General features: G+C 48.0%; 1 protein-coding gene across 3 annotated transcripts in view; it reads right to left on the bottom strand.

Annotated features, from left to right (window-relative positions):
* Nucleotides 1-20779, bottom strand: part of swm (Zinc finger protein swm) — a 68819-nt gene that overhangs the window by 19588 nt on the left and 28452 nt on the right. For all 3 annotated transcript variants that reach the window (XM_089566272.1, XM_089566274.1, XM_089566275.1), the window contains 6 exons: nucleotides 19769-19891; nucleotides 17901-17975; nucleotides 17726-17785; nucleotides 16339-16494; nucleotides 6719-6826; nucleotides 5506-5706 (listed from right to left, as the gene is read on the bottom strand). In XM_089566272.1, the coding sequence (XP_089422398.1) occupies nucleotides 5506-5706; nucleotides 6719-6826; nucleotides 16339-16494; nucleotides 17726-17785; nucleotides 17901-17975; nucleotides 19769-19891 (723 nt within the window). The remainder of the gene's footprint in view (nucleotides 1-5505; nucleotides 5707-6718; nucleotides 6827-16338; nucleotides 16495-17725; nucleotides 17786-17900; nucleotides 17976-19768; nucleotides 19892-20779) is intronic.

Below are 20779 nucleotides of genomic sequence, written 5' to 3'. Positions count from 1 at the left end.
CAAACTTGACACAGGCACTCCAAAATGAAAAGATGTGCATAGCTTGTAGTATGGCCTATTTGTAAGAAAACAAGAGTATTTCTGTACCCACTAGTGACTGGTATTTAGCCCCAGTCACTATCCATACGAACAGAAATTTTAAATGAGACATTTAGGATCAAACGAAAACTACCTAGAGGTTAAAAGCATGTCAGGTTCACTGACTGAGCAGATAAAACAGGAAATTTACAAACATAAATGAAAACTGCCAGCAAAAAAAAAAAAAAAAGAATGTGAAAGAAAAAGCTCCCTCACTCTTTGCCCTCCTTTGAGGCCAAGATGAGACAGCAGTACATGAACAGAAACCACCCTCTCCAATGCTGTCCGCCCCGAAGAAAGTCATTCACGTGACAGTAAGATCTTTTTCCAGCTTGAATCAATACTACAGTTGAACCTCGATATAACGAAGTCCTACTTGCAGCCGAAAATTTCGTTACATCGCGAATTTCGTTACGTCGAGGTTCCCATGTTTCAGCTGTCAAAATAAAGTATAACTGGTTCAGGAACACTGCTTGTTGATGGGAACTTGTAAATCACTTATTGAGGAAATTGAGGAAATACACAAGAAAATCGAGTAATAGTATCGCTAACAAGGGCACCAGATGTTTTTTTCTACATCAGGAGCATAATGAGTGATAGCAAACACCGCGACGGCATCATTTTTCTCCGTGTGCGCATAGCAAAAGAACGAGCGCAGCGCCTAGTACTGAAAGCCGCCACAAGATGTCGCTACTGGTATCATCATCATCAGCATTGAACATTTGCAGCCAGGGACGCATCAGAGAAAAATAAAGAAAAATGTTTGCATCGCTCACGCCGGCGGCGCGGTGGGACTGTGCTCGCGGCGCGGTTATACTCCGACGTAGCGCGCGTGCGCGCGCGGCACGGCGACGTCACGTCCGCGAAACAGCGGCGCCCGATCGCCAGCGTGTTCGGCGGCTACCGGCGCGCTCTGACGGCGCCCGGCGCGGAATGCAGCCGGCTGCATTTCGCGCGGGCCGCGCCGAGAGCGCGCCGAAGCCGCCCACCCAGAATGCACCGCGCGCGCCTCCCACGCCACGCCTCCCCTCTACCCACACTCCAACACACGTTTTTTTTTTTTTTCGCCGCTCACCCGTTTTAAAGGTACGACCACACTAGCTCCACGAGTTTGTCAACACTGATGACTTTTTTTTGTTGTTGTCTACGAGGACATCGCACGCAAAAAAAAAAAAAAACGAACGGACGCTGCAAGAAAATTCCGGTTTGCGCTTTCACGTTCAGAGTCTACAGCTCGCCAGTGGCGTCACGGCGCGGCGCGTCTTGAAACTTCCATGCCGCGGGCTTTGTATGCGCACGACAGATGGCGCGGCGGTATGTTCTCGCACACTGCCGGCAAAATTGGCGCGTAAAAGGGCAAATACAAACTGCGTTTCGTCTCGGCTAAACTTTTAGCTCTCATTCGATTGTCAACGTAGCTCCTGGCACATGCATGCGATGCGCAAGGACTTCGTTACATCGAAAGTGCGGAGCAAAATTACTTCGTTAAATCGCGAAAAAAAATACATGGTTTTCAATGGGGAAGTGATTGGGAAATGAAAAAAATGCGTTACATCGCGAATTTCGTTACATTGAGGTTCGTTACATCGAGGTTCGACTGTAGTACATTGCCAGCTTCATATCTGATAATGACAATATATTCCTGGACGTGCGTGGTATGTCAACTACCCTATCTACTCGGGTACAGGCCAACCCGTTTTATCAAAATCATGCTCTCCAAACTCGGGGGTCAACCAGGGCTATTTCGACAATTTCTTGCCGTGGCGATCACATCTGGATGCAGCCTCCCCTCAGGAGCCCGTTCGAATCAACCGATGCAAGACCTGTATAGTCTAAATTATCCAGATTTCTGAATTAACGGCAGTCAAATTAATTAGCCTATACTGTAGAGGTATGACTCATGATACAGCGTGAGCACTGCGCATCAGGTGCTAGCTACTCTAGATGGTATTCGGTGTGGCACCTGCTTCATGTTGGAATAGCACTTAGGCATGGTGCAGGGCAATTTCATCCAAAATTCTTATTCCTAGAAACAGGTAGCAGTTTCATGCCCTGGTGCAGCTTGGCACAAGTGACACAACACTGCCACCACGACAAACAAGCTGACATATGCGGGCAGTCTTTAAGGGGGGACCCTGGTCTTTGAAAAAAATTTTTTATTAATGAAGTCACAGTTATGAAATTTCCAGGCCACATGTAGTTTTGTGCACTGATTCTAGATATGTCATTTAATTTCGTGTAAAACAATTCCTTGAGCACTTGTGCAATCTTTATGCAAGTATTTTGGGAAAAGTTTTGCAGAAAATTCGCTGCAGGAAACTCGCTGAAATGCATGCCATTGGGTTCTCTTGACACGAAGGAATGCAATAAGGGTAAAATTATCTTCCTGGCTATCATAGAACTTGAGTTATAAAGTTTTGAAGTTGTCACTTCAGAAATGAGAAGAAAAGTGTGTATAGGAGTTTGTGAAGTGGCAGCTTCAGTACCCTATAACTCAAGTTCTATGATAGCGAGGATGATAATTTTACCCTTATTGCATTCCTTGGTGTCAAGAGAACCCAATGGCATGCATTTCAGTGAGTTTCCTGCAGCAAATTTTCTTATATGCTCTCTCCAAAAGACTTGCATAAAAATTGCACAAGTGCTCAAGGAATTGTTTTACACAAAATTAAATGACATATCTAAAATCAGCACACAAAAATACATGTGGCCTGAAAATTTCATTACTATATCTAGATTAATAAAATTTTCTTTTTAAGACTAGGGTCCCCCCTTAAGTAGCAGTGCACAGATACTGGATCGGGGACATGCACCAGCCAGTTTCCAGCTGCAACCGATTCAGAGCTGGTTCACAGCCCTGAAAAAGTGGTGCTGGTTCCATTGCGTAGTGCAGAACCAGTTCCATGGCGCAGGTGCAGTACGTCACCACTGCCACACCTCACAGGTGTTGCAATTTTCAAGTCGAGCATGTACAGGCATAGGCCTTGTCGTCAGCTCGCCATGGAGGTGTTCAGTTCCCAAGAGTTTTTTTGTGCGTGGTTGTTTTCATTCCTAACGAGACTTGAGGCAGCCCTGGAGTTGGCCATGGACAATGACGATGACATCGCGTAGTTCCTTGCTATGCAGTTCTTCAACTCTTCTGACAATAACCAATGCCATGCTGTCTTTCGCCCCAACTCACTTGGTTCGGCTAGACCACAATCCAATTCCGAAGTGCATGGCTGCAAGATATTTCTCAGATCCTCAGAGAAACATTCAAAGAACTTTCGGCGCACTTCAAAACCTCTGCATATTTTACGATGCCCACAAATTCCTGCAAGAGCCCGCCTCGCTCATTTACCGTATTTACCCAATTCCAACGCGCCCCCGATTCCAATGCGCATCCAATTTACGACGCCAAAAAAAAAAAAAAAATTCAAGCCCCGATTCTAACGCAAGCCCGATATTGGTAATGAAAAAAAAAAAAACTACATGCCCCGCTTCTAACGTGCATGCGATTTCCACGAATTAAAATAATTTGCAACCGTTTTTATATTTTGAGGTGAGAACAGGCTTTTTATTCACCCGAACTTCATTCACTGTCACTCTCAGACAGCTCCTTCTCACTCTCCGACCACAACACCTCGTCTTGAGTGCCGTCTATGGCATTAGAAATTCCGCATTTCTTGAAAGCACCTCGGTGGTGATGGGCATGTGGTCCACATGAAACTGCCGCGTCAAGTCAGCCAGCTCATCTTCAAGGTTGGGAAACCTCCCGCTTGTGGACCGTGGAGGCCTTTGCTTGACATTTTGCACTCAAAGATTGACTTTTTCAGTCTTTTCCAGTCGCGAACACAAGTCTCTGGCACAGCAAAATGACGGGCAGCATGCCTATTGCCGCTCTGTTCTGCGTGCAGAATAACTTTGTGCTTCAAGCTATTCTCGTGGCGGACATGACGTCTCTTCGTGGTCTGCATCCATTCTCAAAAACGATATCGCATGGAGAGCCCACCGGAGAACACCACCGTCGCGCTGCGGACGACGCTATAGCTTGCTACTCATGTCGTAAGCGCAGCAAAACCGAGGCGAGGCGGTTCATCCCGTGAATTTTTTTTTTGTGCCATGCTCACCGACAGAAATGACAAGCACCACACCGGTTGAAAACGGCTCCTGCGACACAGAAAACGACGAGCAAACGTGCTCCCATGTTTGCCGGCAGTTAGTGAGCTCCCACATCGTATAATGGCGATGACGATGGGCAGCTATGGGGCAGTTTCGATTTGTACTCGAATCCAACGCGCATGCGATTTTGAGACGTATTTTCCCCGAAAAAAGGTGCGCGTTGGAATTGGGTAAATACGGTACTGTAAAAACCTGCGTATAATAGGAGGCGTAATTTAGAGATAGCACAAACGAAAAAAAAAAAAAAAAGTTTTCATTTGCGTATAATGCGAGTAAGGAAGGGCAGACAGCTCGAAGAGTTCCAGAAGTCACGGAAGCCGAACGCCCTCCGATTATTTGTGTACGCCGGCACGCCGAATACAACGCATGTAGCACGAGTGGCAGGTAGAGATGCGCTGCGCCCACTCACGTCCTACGCTGTGAGTATGTGCAGACCGATTCCAGCATACGCACTGGTGTGCACACATAAGAGGCGTCTGTCGGAGCCTAACGGTGCTGCTACCGGGTGAGCCAAGTGGAGAGCGGGGCGGCACGACGAGCGGTGTCGCAAAACCTGCTGATTTCGAGCGAAATTTGACCAAAAATTTTTTGGATCTGCATATAATACGAGGTGAAAATTTGACATGCTCAAATCTGAAAAAAAAAAAATAATAATAATAAATAAAAAATAGCATTTTACGCAGGTTTTTATGGTAGCTCTTTATAAGATGCGATTTATAAGTAGTCTCAGTAGAAGGCACAGGCAACGGCAAACCAGCAACATCTGGCCGCATGCTTAACACAGCAGGCAAAGGTATACCGTCACTGGTTGTGACAACACACGCTCGGACTCATCCTGCCTGCAGCAGTTTACCAGCTGCACACACACCGCAATTATTGTGCCGTTTGAAAAAAAAAAAAAAACACACAAAAAGACAAATGTTTCATGTGAACTCGCATGCACACGGACGGCCTGTCACAACATGGCAGTTACAATACAAAATAGAAAATTACTTGCTGTCATGTGATCTCAGTGCCATTTTCTTGCAAAATGACGCCGGACCCGTTGACAGAATTCCCCATCAATATTTATGAGCATGTTAGCGTTTGCGCATCACCTGCTGAACGCTGTTTCCACATGCACAACTTTTTTGCACCTCCTTAACGGCTGATGCCGCGATTAATTGCATCACAGCAGCACCATGGCTGCACCCAGATCATTTGTGGATGGCAGTGCAGGGGGCGCTGTGAGCCACAGCTGAATCGAATGAGCGTGGCTCTACTCACGGCAAAGTGTGCCTGGAGGTTCTCCTTGTCCCCTTCGTCCATGCCCTGGACAAACACCTTGCGTGGCCGATGGTCGATGACGTTGAGGCTCCTCCGGAGGGCAGCGCCCCCTCGACCTCTGAGGGTGCCCCGACGGCCCGCAGGGCCCCCTCGGCCTCCGCTCCCCTTCCACTGGCCACCAAGCAGGCCCAGGGCACGCGCCTGCACAGCCAGGAGGAGCAATGGAGGACAGCTCTAGACTACCACTTCACTTGCACTTCACTTGCACAGTACAGCAAACACAGCCCCCCTGTCGAATTTTTTAATGCATGTGAATTTTTAAGTTTTAGAACAGCCATTATGCAAAAAGTGTACGGTGCTGGTGTGTGAAGCCTCAGTGGAGAGAGGAAAATCCCAGGGAGGAAGAGGGGGTGGAGGGCGACAAGTGGCAACAGGCCGAGGAGGACAAGAGGAGGAGGAAGGAGAGGTGACAGGTTGCGAGAGAAAAACTGCATAGCACATTGGATTGGCTTGGGCGGGTGGATCATGCCACCCACCATTGTCAGCGAAGAACATTAATCCTAACACATACTCTGTTGCATTAATTGCAACGATTTTGCGACTTAATAGTAAGTTAGCATTAGAATGCCCATTGCAGCGCCATTACAGTGTGACAGAGGTCACATTCTACGTGATAGCAAGAACAGGGCGCATCTATGCTAGCAGTAAGCTGCCTGCAATGCATGCAGGAAGCTTGCTGCTAGAATTGCTCATCCGCTTTTCTTCATATCGATAATAATTGTCTCATGGCCCCTTATTTAAATTTCAATATTCCAATCAGGAATAACTTAGGGCTATTCCAAGTGGCTCCTGCCGGTCGTCATACCAGGCTGGCCATAATTCAGACCTGCAATGTGTTTTCTCTTATGAAGGGCTCACACAGCTCATGCTAATGAATCATAAAGTGCAGGTTATTGCCTGTACATGGAAACATAACCACAGTTACACTGTAGTCCAAAAAACCAATTGAAAAAAAAAAAAAAAACCTCTTCCATTAAAGGGCAGCACCCTGTCAAGATCCCAAAAAAAGAATTGCAACCATTAGGAGTATGTATGCAACAAAATTGGTCTGGCAAACCATCAAAGTCAAGTCTTGCTATAGAAACAAAAGTAACGTAAAAGCAACAAACCACCTTGTCATGAAAGCTTGTACACCACAAGATATGTGACTCACTTGTTGCCTCAGCTCTTGAACTCGCTTGCGCAGGTCAGTTGTGTCATCGCCACGATGGATCTTGTTGTAAAGGTCCATCTCAGCGTCAAGCAGCTCCTTTTCCGCCTGCTGCAAGTAGAAGAAAAAAAAAATAACTTTTTTGCTTTCTACAGCTGCACAGTAAAAAAATTGCAGACAATCAATTCAACTAATGCGGCACAGTATGCATTAGCATTAGCACTCATCCTGGTCAAGCGATCGAACATGGGACCACCCACTAGCCGCCCTGGTTAGCTTAGTTGGTAGAGTGACTGCCCCAATGGTCCAGAGTTCAAACCCCAGGCCATGACAAATATATTTTTCAACTACTAATTGTCTGTGAAAGCTGTATAGCTTTTCTTTGTAGCCATATGGCTGTGCTTTGGTGGATGCTAAGCAGTAACTACCCCCTTACCCCAAACCTCCCTTAAACAAGCTGAATTAATGCAGAAGGCACAAGATGATACCGACTTCATTTATAGTCCAGTGAGTGATACCGTTGTGAGCAAGAGAGCTGAGTCATACAGGAACAACAGGAGGGGTTGATTAGTGATTGAGAATATATTCGCAGAAAAAAAAACAACACTCATTCAGCAAACAAGCATCACATGCACCATTCATCCATCACAAGAGCGGAAAGTCTTTGCTATACAGTTGAGCCCAGTCATAACCATACCGGTTTTAACAATACAGTCGACGACCGATTTTTCGTACTCTCTAGGGACCGCGAAAACGATAGAAAAATCGGGCAGTCCGTAAAATCAAATTTCAACGAAAAAATCACTAACTTATTACCACTCTGCCCAACATGCTCACAAATGATCCCAAAAAATTTTGGCGCGCCATTAATCCCAATAGAAATCATTCAATTAAATTGTTAGATGAAAACGGTTCAACTATCGCCGATACTGAATGTCCTAAAATTCTAAATGAAACATTTTGTCACAATTTTGTTCTTTCTTCCAACGTCACGTTTCCTACAGTGGAGGACTGCCAATTCTCAATGATGGATGCAATATCCATCGAGCCCCTAGGAATAGAAAAATTGATAGAAAATCTTAAAACCTATACATGCCCTGGAACAGATTTAATTAACGCGAAGTTCCTGAAGAGTACCAAACTTTATTCCTCAATCAACCTCTCCAAAATTTTCCAGCAGTCACTTGAGACGTCAGTGCTTCCAGCGGACTGGACGATCGGGAAGGTGGTTCCGTTGCACAAGTCAGGTAGTACTAATTCCCCTCTTAATTACCGCCCAATATCACTAACCAGCATTCCATGCAAAATTTTTGAGCACATTCTATACACTAACATAGTTACCTTTCTTGAATCTAACTCCTTCTTCACTGACGCTCAACACGGCTTTCGCAAATCATTCTCGTGCGAGACGCAGTTACTTACCTTCACGCACAAACTTCACGCTATTCTGATCGTCGTTCATGCGCGGACTGTATCTTTCTAGACTTCTCCAAGGCTTTCGAGAAGGTTAGTCACAAACTACTTCTTTTTAAACTTGGCAAGCTAAATCTTCTCCCAAATGTTTTAACATGGTTAGAATATTTCCTTTGTAATAGAACACAGTCTGTAATGGATAATAACATTTGTTCTCCATTGACTTCCGTGCATTCTGGGGTCCCACAGGGGTCCGTCCTTGGGCCCCTTTTGTTCCTGATATATATTAATGACCTCCCTACTTCCGTTACCTTTTAGGCGTTACCGTTTAGGCGTTCACATAACAAGTGATCTAACTTGGTCTTTTCACATCAATTCAATGATTAACAACACCAACCGTGCCCTCGGCTACCTACGCCGTAACTTTTTCTCTGCTCCCACCTCCTTGAAACTTCTCCTCTACAAATCTCTTGTTCGTAGTAAGTTGGAATATGCTGCGTCCATTTGGGATCCCTTCACGGAAAACCTGATCAGTTCCCTCGAAATAATTCAGAATAACTCGGCATGTTTCATCCTTCAGATCTATAATCGTACCGCTAGCGCAACCTCTATGAAGAATACATTACAGTTACCATCTCTTGCTGGCCGTCGAAAGCACGCTCGCCTTTGCTTAATTCATAAAATAATGTATCATAACCCCACACTGCACCGCGATCTTATACTTCCTCTGTCATATGTTTCATCACGAGTTGATCATGCGCATAAAATCGTCATTCCTTTATTTAAAACAAAATGCGCAGCTGAGTCTTTCCTTCCACGAACAGCAAAGGACTGGAATCACCTTCCCGGAAGTACAGCCTCCATCATCGACCATCAGCGTTTTTGTTCCGCCTTAGCTACCATTGTATAATTAGAGATGAAATGCCCTGTACTCAACCACTGTATACAACAACTCCCCTCTTCAGTGCCCTCGGGCCTTGAGGGTAGAATAAATGAAATAAAATGAAATGTGCCGGAGCAAGCGGCCAGCTGAATTGCACACATTCTAAAGCTCCTCATGACAATAATGCCACATATCACTGTAGTGTCCGTTCGTTCGCGCAAGGCCCCAGGAAAGGGGTGTTATCATTTTTATCCGCGACGCGAGAAGCGACCGGACTAATCTCGATTGATCGCAGCCATGAAGAGCTGCATCTACCTGTTTCCAGATTACTCTAGATGATCTTGACCTGTTATCTCGAAGTTTCCTTGCCGGCTTTAAATTTAACGATGCCGCGAGCAGCGGGCATTCGTAGTTCGACGACAGACGAGCACGTTTGTTGCTTATGCCACCGCCGAGTGATTCAGTTCTTTTGCGGGCGCAAGTCAGCCCAAATAAAGAGCTTCGTTTTCAAGACTGGTTGGTGTCTTCCTGACAGCTGGACTGCCGTCACTACAACGTGACATCTGGTGGAGGTGCTGGGTAGCCTTTCATGTTCCGGACACCCCCTACAAGTCGTGACGCCAGCCCTCTGAGTCATCTACCGCAGGACCTGAGTCCAGTCCGCCGCGCAAGTCGACGCCTGCAAGGGGACGCACCAGAGTTCGGGATTCTGCCGGACCCTACCCGGAAGTGGAAGCCAGCAGCGACGTCTACCATGAGCTTGCCCCAAACAATGACTCCAATCATTTTTCAGCAGCCCCGGGTGCCACCAACCTTCGATGCTTCGCCAGGCGCCGACCCTGAAGAATGGCTGGAACAGTTCGACCGTGTGGCTGTCCTTAACAACTGGGACGATGCCATGAAAATTAGGTACGTCTTCTTCGCCTTGGAGAGACCAGCAAGAATCTGGTTTGAGAATGAGGAAGCTAGTCTTACGGATTGGGAAACCTTCAAGGAGCAGCTTCTCAAGACCTTCACAAATGTCGTGAGAAAGGAGAGAGCCCAGCAGCTGCTACAGTCCCGCATACAACACCCAAACGAGACCGTTGCAGTATACACTGAGCAGATGAAGCGTCTCTTTCGGCGTGCCGACTTGAGCATGAAGGAAGAAGAAAAGGTCAAGCTGCTTATGCTAGGAGTTGAAGAGCAACTCTTTGCGGGCCTCGTACGGAACCCACCGAAAACCGTCGCAGAATTCGTAGAAGAGGCATCCACTATGGAAAAAACTCTTGATGCCCGAGCCCGCCAGTATGACCGCCAGCAGCGCATTTTCTCAGCAAACTGCCTGGACACCGCTAACAACGATAACCTGCGGGAGGTTATCCGTCAAGTTGTGCGAGAGGAGCTCCGCCGATTGCTGCCAACGGGAACGCAGCCGCAGCTTTCATCGCTCACAGACACCATCCGGGATGAAGTTCAACAGGCCTTGGGTGTGACGCCAACCACCACGCAGCCCATGGAGCCCCCAGGCATGACTTACGCCGCAGCTGTGCGCCATCCTGCACCTCGACGACGGGACTCAAGCCCCTATCGCCCTCAGCCAGCTGCGTTGGACCGCCGCCCTCTCGCCCCAACCCGCCCGTCCTACGAGCGTCGCACACAGCCAAGGAAATGCGACGAGTGGGGAACTCCCGACCAGCGCCGCCCACTATGCTTCCACTGCGGCGAAGCCGGTCACGTCCTCCGGCACTGCCCATACAGAAGACTGGGCTCCCTTACGACGCTCCACGACCCCGACCCGGCCAGCGACCAGCCAAAATCGAGGAGTTTTTGAGTCGGAAAGAATACTCATCGCCGAGCCGCCTATCACGTTCCCCGTCGCCATCGTCCCCGCGCTTTGTATCTCCTAGCCGAGGTTACGCGATGCATGGACGCTCCTCGGAAGGTTAAACTCAATAAAGCAGCCTCTGGAGGTGAGGTTGCTTCTGAGCGCAAGAACTAAGATCCTCCATCGACGAAAACACAAGACTATGCCTCAACTACGACGAGAACTATGACGATGAACCCTATGACGACGACGACTCCTGCGATGACGACATGGCCAGACTTGAAGCTTTTATCGCTGCCCTTAAACCTTATTATGAACTCTAAAGGACTCGAAGTTAGCATTCTTGGTGTTTATTTTCATTTTAAAGCATCGAGACGATGCTTCTTTGAGAGCGGGGTAATGCCACGTATCATTGTAGTGTCCGTTCGTTCGCGCAAGGCCCCAGGAAAGGGGTGTTATCATTTTTGTTCGTGACGCGAGAAGCGACCGGACTAATCTCGATTGATCGCAGCCATGAAGAGCTGCATCTACCTGTTTCCAGATTACTCTAGATGATCTCGACCTGTTATCTCGAAGTTTCCTTGCCGGCTTTAAATTTAACGATGCCGCGAGCAGCGGGCATTCGTAGTTCGACGACAGACGAGCACGTTTGTTGCTTATGCCACCGCCGAGTGATTCAGTTCTTTTGCGGGCGCAAGTCAGCCCAAATAAAGAGCTTCGTTTCCAAGACTGGTTGGTGCCTTCCTGACCGCTGGACTGCCGTCACTACAACGTGACAATATTTCGCCGCTCGACATACCGTATAAACGCATATAAGGGTCGAACTTTTTTTTTCCAGATTCGAGGGCCAATTTTCGGGGTACGGACCATATACAAGATGTGCGAAAAAAGAAATTTTTTTTTTAAAGTAATAACACACCAACCAGGGAATGAGCGACATTTATTGCACGTTCAGTCGTCACTCGCAGAGTATTTCGACTCTTGAGCTGGTGCTGTGCTCTAGTGCACACTCATCCCAAAAGAAGCCGCGCAGCATGGCCGCTGTTAAAACATAGCCGTTGTTCTGCACTTCTATCACACAGAGGAGCAGCTCTTCTTCCAGTTCGGGAAACTCGCATGGCTTGCCTCGGAAAGCACGCTTTTTGCAGCTTGTGTTTCTCTTTTGGTTGCACCATCATCGGACGCACTTCTCGGCCATGTCGAATTTCCTGCCCGTTGCAACGCTTACCGTGTTTCGAGAGCTAACTCCTAGCTGTGTAGCTTAAGGTGCTTGCACAAAGCGCTAAAACTGCAAAGCTCGGTGGCAGCACGTGAAAGCCACCATCACAACTATTACGGCGAACTTGCTAACACACCACAAAAGGCTGGAGCTGGCGATACTGATGCCGATGTGGATAGCGGAAAATCATGGCGGAGAAAAAAGTTGTTGATGATAACGGCTTCGGGCGCCATCCATGGATGGCACTTGGAAGCTCCTGTGCTCGCGCCGTGGCCGCCGCGATCTGCTCCGGCGGCGCGCCAGAAGCGCGCTTCGATCGCGAATGCCACGGCTCACGTGTAGCCTCCGCGATCATATTCGCGTTCCTAATTCGGGACGGAAGACTCGGCACTGATGAGTTCCGTGAACTCGGACTATGGCTCAAGTTTGTGCAGCGGAAGACATTCAAGAACAGTATGAATTCGAAACCACGCGGGCGCAATGTGCCGACTCACGCAGAATTTCAGCATCGCAAGTTAAGAGGCTCCGTTTAAGCTTGAATTTTGTTTTGTTTGGTCAAGTTTTCGATCTCTCCTGCAGTCTGAATTCATGAGGTTCCACTCTACACATTACCATATACACGCGTGTAAGGGCCGCACCCGTGTATGGACTGCACCCCGTTTTCCAGAAGGAAAAAAAAAAAAAACTGTGTAAGGGCCGCACCCAAACTTTCCACGACGTAGGTGGGAATAGCCTTCTAAATGCAGGCGCCGTGGCCTCCGCGATCAGCTCCGGGTGCGAGCAAAGTGCGCTTGATCGCGGAGCGCTTGTTCGCGGAGTCCACGCACACGCCACGGCCGCCTCGATCACGCGCGCACCGATCCAGGTGGCCGTGCACGCGCACAGGAGCTTCCAAGTGCCATCCATGAATTGCGCCCGAGGCCGCCATCATCATCATCATCGTAAACTTTTTTTCTCCGCCGCGACCTCCTGTCATCCACATCGACATCAGCATTGCCAGCTTCAGCCTTTTGTTGTTTTTGTGGCGCGTTAGCGTGCTTGCCGTTGTTGTGGTGGTTGTAGCTTTCGCATGCTGCCGCCGAGCTTTGCAGTTTTAGCACGATGGGCAAGTGCCTCAAAGCTGCACGGCTGGGAGTTAGCTCTCGAACACGGAAGCGTGCGGCGGGCAGGAAATTCGACGCGGCCAAGAAGTGCGTCCGATGATGGTGCAACCAGAAGGATGCATTGAGAAACACGAGCTGCAAAAAGCGTGCTTTCCGAGGCAAGCCGTGCGAGTTTCCCGAACTGGAAGAAGAGCTGCTCTCTTATGTGATGGAAGTGCGGAACAACGGCTACGCGTTGACAGCGGACGAGCTGCGCCGCTTCTTTTGGGATGAGCGTGCACCAGAGCACAGCACCAGCTCAGAGTCGAAATACTCGGCGAGTGATGATTGGACGCAGAATAAATGCCGTTCATTCCCTGACTGGTGCGTTTTTTCTTTAAAAAATTAATTTTTTTTTACGCAAATAGCGCGTATGGGCCGCACCCCGAAAATTGGCCCTCGAATCTGGAAAAAAAAGTGCAGCCCTTACACGCGTTTATACGGTATATGTCGGCTTGGGTACTGACGGCGAGTGCGAACGAGGTGAGTAAAATCGAGTGGTCAGTTGCGGTGCGTCCGAAATTTCAAGCCCTCTTATAAATTGGCTCTATGGGCCACGTCGTGGTGCCGCGAAGAAGTCCGAATAGTCAAGCACGTCTGAAAATTTTCGGTCGTCAACTGTATATCGGTTACAAGAATGAAAAGCTGCTTCACCGTCCACTTTTGTATGTTTTCTATGGTAAAATAACCCGCTTACTACAATGCCCCCATGCCGCATTATCAGTTATAACAATGAAGTCTGGCTCCTGAGTGCTTGTGCCAAAAGGTAGTGAAATGCGAAATCCTTGAAAAGAAGAAAAAAAAAAAATTCCAGCCGCTGCATCCTCCCCACCCTGCGCTCATACAGTCGAACCCGGATATATCGAATTCGAAGGGGATCGGAAAATAGTTCGATATAGCGAAAATTCGATATACAGATATAGGCTAAAACTGCACTCCCGATCATAACAAATTGTGGCTTACCGTTTGGAACAGCCGCGAATCACATAGTATGGGCACGTAATGTGAAAGCGCTTTATTTCGCGGAAAAAAAATCACTAATTTTGGGCTGCTTTTTCCCTTGGGAAACGAAGTTCAAAACACTGGCCTCGATCTTCTCGAGACTGTCCAGGTGCGAGAGCACAGTGCCTTCCATTTCGCCGCAACAGCGCCGAATCAGGCTAACGCTGACGCCAGTTCAGTGGCTGCGCACGGACGCGTTTCTTCGACAACACAGTTGCCCTCGTCGTCGCTGGAGTCGGCGTCTTGAACGCCAGTTACCGCTTGAACTTCGCTGTAAGTGTTAAAGTCCTCAACAGTCACTTCGGACGGAACGGCGCCGAGAAAATTGGACAAGTCGCGAAACGCGTCGTCCAAGAACACATCGTCATCTAAATCTTCCGGACATTCATCTCCGGCCACTTCGAGGCCTGCCTTGCCAAAACAGTTGGCTACTGGGGATTGCTTCACGTCGCTCGTTGAAACACAGGCACACACACACAAAAAAAAAAAAAAAAAAACACGCGAGGCGCAGATGGAGCGATAAGAGCAAAGCCTATGCGAGCGGCAATCAACGCGGCTGCGAAGGAACGACAGAGGGAAAAGAAAGAGCAGGGAGAAAGATCGGCGCTCTGGGCTTCGTTTTTTTTTTTTTCTGAGCTCTCTCTTTTCCGCAGACCCACGATGTGCCCACGAGCGACCGTTTTCTCTCTCTCCCTTTCCCCAAGAAGCGTGGCTTAGAACCGGCGCCGCGCGTCTCCATGCCGCACTCTCTCTTCGCTAAATGACCTTGACGGAGCACACGCCGGCGATACAGGAGGAGCGGGAAAGCTCGCGCCGGTGGGGCGCAAAAACGGGGAACAAAAAAAAAAAAGGGTCCTGCGCCTGCTGACCGACTGCGGAAATGTTCTCCGCTGAGGCGGCTGAGGACCGGACAGGAATGTCTTTGGGGAAAGTGCACCGTCCAGGGGCGCGGCGCGGCGTTCTATATATCCAAAGTCCGGCGAAAATGGAATTCGATATACAAAGCAACTGTCCTATATTTTTACATAGTATTTTCAAGGGGGTAATCTGTGTGTTCGATATAGCCAATAATTCGAAATATGCGGGTTCGATATATCCGGGTTCGACTGTACAATAAAACCTGTTTTCCGGCCTTCTCCGCATCGCCAGCCTCACGTGCATCACCAGCATTCCACCCACCCAAACACAAATGGGCTGCGCCCATAGCTCTATGCCGGGTACCCTCCGAAACACTAATGGACAGCGCTGATCTGCTCACTCACTCCTCATTCTGCGCAGCTCTGCCAATGGAATCGGTTGTTTGTGTTAGTTGATTACGTCGCAGTCGTTCCTGGACACTTGGTTTCTCCATCTCGTTTGAATCGCCGCCAAAATGGAAGATGGCTGGCCCACCCGCTGATTATCGGACAACGTTGCTGGTAAGTGCACGGCTGTCGATTTGGAGACGAAGTGCCGTATCATGAAGGACTACAAAGAGGCTAAGAAAGTGTGTGACTTGGTTAAGAAGTATGCACTATCGCAACCGACGGTGTCAGTCCCTCCGGGGCTTCGTTTTCGCGAGGGACCTTCCGCTGCACTACGTGGAGTACCTGGATGCCATGGAGAAGGATGGCGGCAAGCTTCACGTGAGGCTGACGGACATGGGGTTTTCTCGTGCGAACCAGTGAGATGCTTGTGGCGATTTCACCCCAGCGTTTCTTCGGGATTTCTCAAGCTGTGAGGCGGCTGTGGCAACCTTCTCGTATTTTTAACAAGGCCCCTTTCGGGGCCACCAAAACGATGCCTCAGCAGAGCTCGCATGTCACTTGCCATCCGTGACCCCTCTTTGCAGTTGTTATGCTTTTTTTCATGCAACCCGTTTATAACAATTATCGGTTATAACAATGGAATTTTCATGGCACTCGAATGTTGTTATAAGTGGACTCGACTGCAACTCCTATAGATTCAAGATGCGATACATTGCAGTAGAATATGGAGCAGTTTCGGCACAGCAATGACAGCACTGCTGAGTGAGAAAAATGTTTCAGAACTGGCCTTTGCATCCATGCTGAAACAACTGCATACTCCACTGCCTCTGAACCCCTTCGTTCCCCCTTCTTTTTTTTCCCCAAAAAGCAGAGCACCACTTCATAGCATGCACAAAACAAACACACTCACAGTGCGCCCGGCTGGCCCGTGAGGCACATCAGTTTTGAGGCCTGCCAGGGAAGACGCTGTTCCTGCCTTAGGAGTCCGACTCGATATGAGCTCATTGGTCACCTTCTTGAAGTCCACCTGTAGCTTTTCTATCACCGGCTGCAAGGATGTTATCGTCTGCGCAAACAGGGAGGGGAAAAAAACGTGCCACTTCAGCGTTCACGTTTGCTTGTTGCATATGCCTTATTTCTATTAAAACTGTTACCCTGCAGAGAACGGGCACCGGCACGGGGCGCACACTAACCTGGCACTTGTCCAGAGCTACCTTAGACCCCGCAAATAGGTCGCCTCTGCGTGCATGTTGATCCAGAACTTTTAGGATTGTTGTTTTTTTGAAGAAAGTTTGACCTAACTCTTTAACCACGGCACACTACTCAAAGAAATGGCGCAAGCCGGCACTGTGCACATGCAACTCGTCACGGGCAAGCAGCAAGAATGGTCGCATCGCAGGAGACCCGCCGACACAGTTAGTGGTCGGAGGTGCTCCAATGCCAGTGCCCCGCTAGACGTCGCCTTGAGACCATGACCGGGCTGGAGAGGAGTGATGAGCGCACGCACCACTGCCTACAGTATGGCTGTGCCTTGATAAAGTGCTGAGAGTTACTCTGAAACTAGTGCCCACACCTGCGTTGCAGTGAAGCATGTCTTCTCCTCTGCAGGCAAGTGCTTCAGCAGTCTGCAAGCCGTACCTGATTGGTTTTTGTGCTGAGAGAACTGAGGCTGGGGCGCACTGCATATCGAGCATTGGCATTACTAATGGGCATCACTCTGCAGCATCGCCTGGCGGCTCTGAGGGGCCGTTGCATCACCAACCTGAGGCGAAATCAGGATCGGATATCCTCGCATAGCACCTTGGAGCATCAAATCAACCGGGCTCATGCACGCCGCCGCTTCGAATAATCCGGTCAAATTTACAATAGAAATTACAGGACCGCGAAAATTCTTCAAATTATCCGGGATTTAAAGTTCGAATTATCAAGGTTTTACTGAACAGAGCGGTGGCAATGGGTGCGCATTGGCGGCATGATAGCGCAGGCTTGTGCGTTGAATATCACCGTGACATACCGGCAGCAAAAACCATTGCTCCATAACCCCTCCCTTTTTAATATCTGAACTTTTGTCATGAAAAGATTTCATGACAAGCTGTGAGAAATCCACGGTACCTGAGCGACATGAAAAACTTTTGACTTATCTGTTGTGTTTGTGTTGATTTTTTAGACTCATATGCAACTGAGGCTATCATGCACCAAACATGAGGTTAATTTTGACTTATTTGATATTTCGGGATTTGTGAGTTTCAAGTTAAGAGGGTTTACTGTAATGCTGAACAATTCTAACTGCACCTCACCTGCTTGATTTCTTCCCGCTCCTTCTCCGTCTTGCACTTGCTTAGCTTCTCTAGTAGCAGCTGCAATAAAAATACAGCCCGCATTTTAAATACAGCCAACACAGGAGCGAATGCATTTATTCCAAGCAAAAAAAAATGTATATATAAAATATGCAAAGCCACAGCTAGCACTCACCTTATACTGTTGAAGATGTTTTTCTAAAAGTTTCTGCCTTTGACTTTGTACTTCGACTTTCTTTTTGATTACTTCCTGTAAACAAAAAGGCACAACTGTTACCATCATAAAAGTGTGGCACTGCTGACATAAAAACTGGTACTGTTCCGGAATCCTTAAATCAAACAAAAACTTGCAGCTTTAGTGCAAAGTCACTAGGCATAAAAGGCTGTCCCATGCTGCCATCTAGCAGCAAGAAATCCTAAGCACAGTAAGTGACACCAAGCAAAGTTTGCTCCTGGAGGGTCTCTTGCAATGATGGGCTCTTGAGAGTGCCCAGAGTCATCATTGTTATGTAATGACAACTTTCGATACCAATATATTTACTCCAGTACAGTTGCTGAACAATTTTTCACTCAGTGGAACTTGCAAAATGGTCCAAATAATTGAACAGTCCAAAAAATAAGTGACCTATATAACACAAGGTGAGCAACGATGGTCATGAAGACCAAGAGTGGGAACCCACACAAAAAAGCTAGTGGAAGCAAGTGGATTCGACTGCACCCCAACGCCCACATTCCCCAACCCGCCCTGCACCTGCCCAAGCGGACGGTGCCGCTGTTTTCAACGAGACCAGACATCCTGGCTTGCTCGCTCTTCTTCGTGGGCCACCTCAACGGTAATAACGAAGAGCTTGCCGCTGACTCGAGTGACAACAATGAGGAACAAATAACCAGACCTATCCAAACCGGTCTGTCCAAATCACTCCATTGAAATCCAGAACGGTGCCTTCAATGGTGGCAAAGCGCTGGATGGTTGTGACAGCGATGCCAGCAAGCATCTATACAGGTCCAAAGAACCAACTTTCGGTCGAAAAACTATCTGCACAGTATGACTGGCGTCTATTTTAGTTCGAAAAATAGAACACTTGCGTACTGTACAGAGTCTGAAATATAGGCTATGAATATGTACACATTTCTATGAGATGCATGACGGTTCCACAAGAAGTTTTAATTATTGGAGCCCGAAAAATCAGTACGCTACAGTGTTGTGCTCCAGGCAGTGACTCGTTGAACTTGCCATGTCAGACTATGATACTGTAACTGACAAAGTTGTGTTTGTTTATTTACACATACTAAGGGGTTGCCAACTGTATTAACTCGCTGACTCGCTGATTTTCGCTGTCCTAATTAACGACACAATTTCCTGCATTCCCGAACTTCGAAATATACTTCAAAACCCACATCGAATACCACATTAATCAATTAGATATTCGGAACGCTCTAATGCCCACACAGCTCTCATTAAACTGAAGGTAGCTGTAGCAGTTCAGTGCCAGATAGTGCGCAATATTTTTTGCCCTTGAAGGATGGAGCTTGTTTGACACACAGTCGATGATGAATTTCTATGGCCCAAGGGCATCTGTGGCCAAAGAGTGCCATGGCACAAGGTTCTCTCTTCTACTCAAGGTGGGGTCCAAGACCCATTTCTCAAGCATTTCACCCTAAAAAAGCTGAGCATCAGGAAAGGGAAAGCTTGAACCCGTTGTGTCACTGGTGGGTACCTGGCAGCAGGGGGGATCAAACCCCACACCTTCCGCATGCGAGGCAGATGCTCAAACCACTAGGCCACTGCTGCGGTACCAGTCCCCATAGTAACTGAACGGCCTCTTCAATGGCTACCTGGTGCAAAATCGCATGCGTGCGATGTGACTGTGCCCACAGAGTGATACGAAGCCCTAAAAAGGTTTGGGACCCAGCTGCCACTCACTCTTGTTCTTGGATGGGCTGATACCACCGCAAGAGGAAATCAGAGAGCATTTCTTGCCAGCACCAGCAATACTGCTTAACTGCACAAGAGTTTCAAGTTTGTGACACGCGTGCACTCACCGTCTTCTGCTCCTCCTTGGTCCGCTTAGGCAGCCCCGTGTTAATGACGTTGTTCTTTTTCAGAGCAGCAGGGTTGAACACTGTGCGTGACAGGTTTCCGGCAATAGGGTTGAACACGGCGGACTGCATTGACAGTGCGGTAAAAGATGGCTTTGAATCGAAACACTGACTTCCGACATAAATCATTACCTGAACTGAAGCTAGCTGCGGCATACACACAAGGAGAGCACTGCTGACACATTCCAGTTCATATGCTCACAACTGTGAGCGATACAAATGTTTCACAGAACTGGACTATATTTTCATACATCTTCACACTGTTAATACATGCCTCCATAACACGATTTTCCAGTGAAGTTCACAACGTTGCCAAATTCAGATCATGCAAAACGGTCAAAGCTCAAATGAAGATGCGTGAGCAGGCTGAGCAAGAATGCATGCAACACTAAAAATAGATGTGGCATGGTGGCTTTTTTTAAAGTACCCATCCTGTACATGTGCAGGGGTGCAGGGAGGTCAAGGATCTCCCAAGCTGCAATGGGTGGTGGGGCAAAGCACCCGAAAACAATGAGGAAGCGGTCCACGCAACTTTCACTCACAGCACTACAGGACTGGATGCACTGAATGTGCTTAAGACAGTGCAACCACTAGAAAAGGGGTGCTTAGGAGGTGCGAGAGAGAATAACCATGTGTGTGTTCTGCTTCCAAGTGGGATCTTAAGGAATTTAATGTCAGCAGATGCCCTTGTACCGTACTCTTGAGTCCCCATTTTCAAAAATCTTAGCGGGTTTGGATCCTACATTGTCCCAGATACGACACATCAGCAAGTTTCTAGTGTACTTGAAAATTTTGTGTTGCAGATTGAAGTTATGTTGTAAGCAATCAAGGGAGCCAGTAACTTGTCGATATTAGGGGATATGCGAATATTCGATAATTTCAAATATTCAGTTGAATAATAAAAAACTCAACATTTGATTCGATCCGAATGTCTGATATTCGAAATCTCGAAAT

Source organism: Amblyomma mixtum, chromosome 1 (assembly GCF_055824585.1).
Source record: "Amblyomma mixtum isolate Tamu chromosome 1, ASM5582458v1, whole genome shotgun sequence".
Taxonomy (NCBI): domain Eukaryota; kingdom Metazoa; phylum Arthropoda; class Arachnida; order Ixodida; family Ixodidae; genus Amblyomma; species Amblyomma mixtum.
The sequence above is the reverse complement of the archived record's forward strand: the minus strand, read 5'-3'. Positions and strand labels throughout refer to the sequence as shown.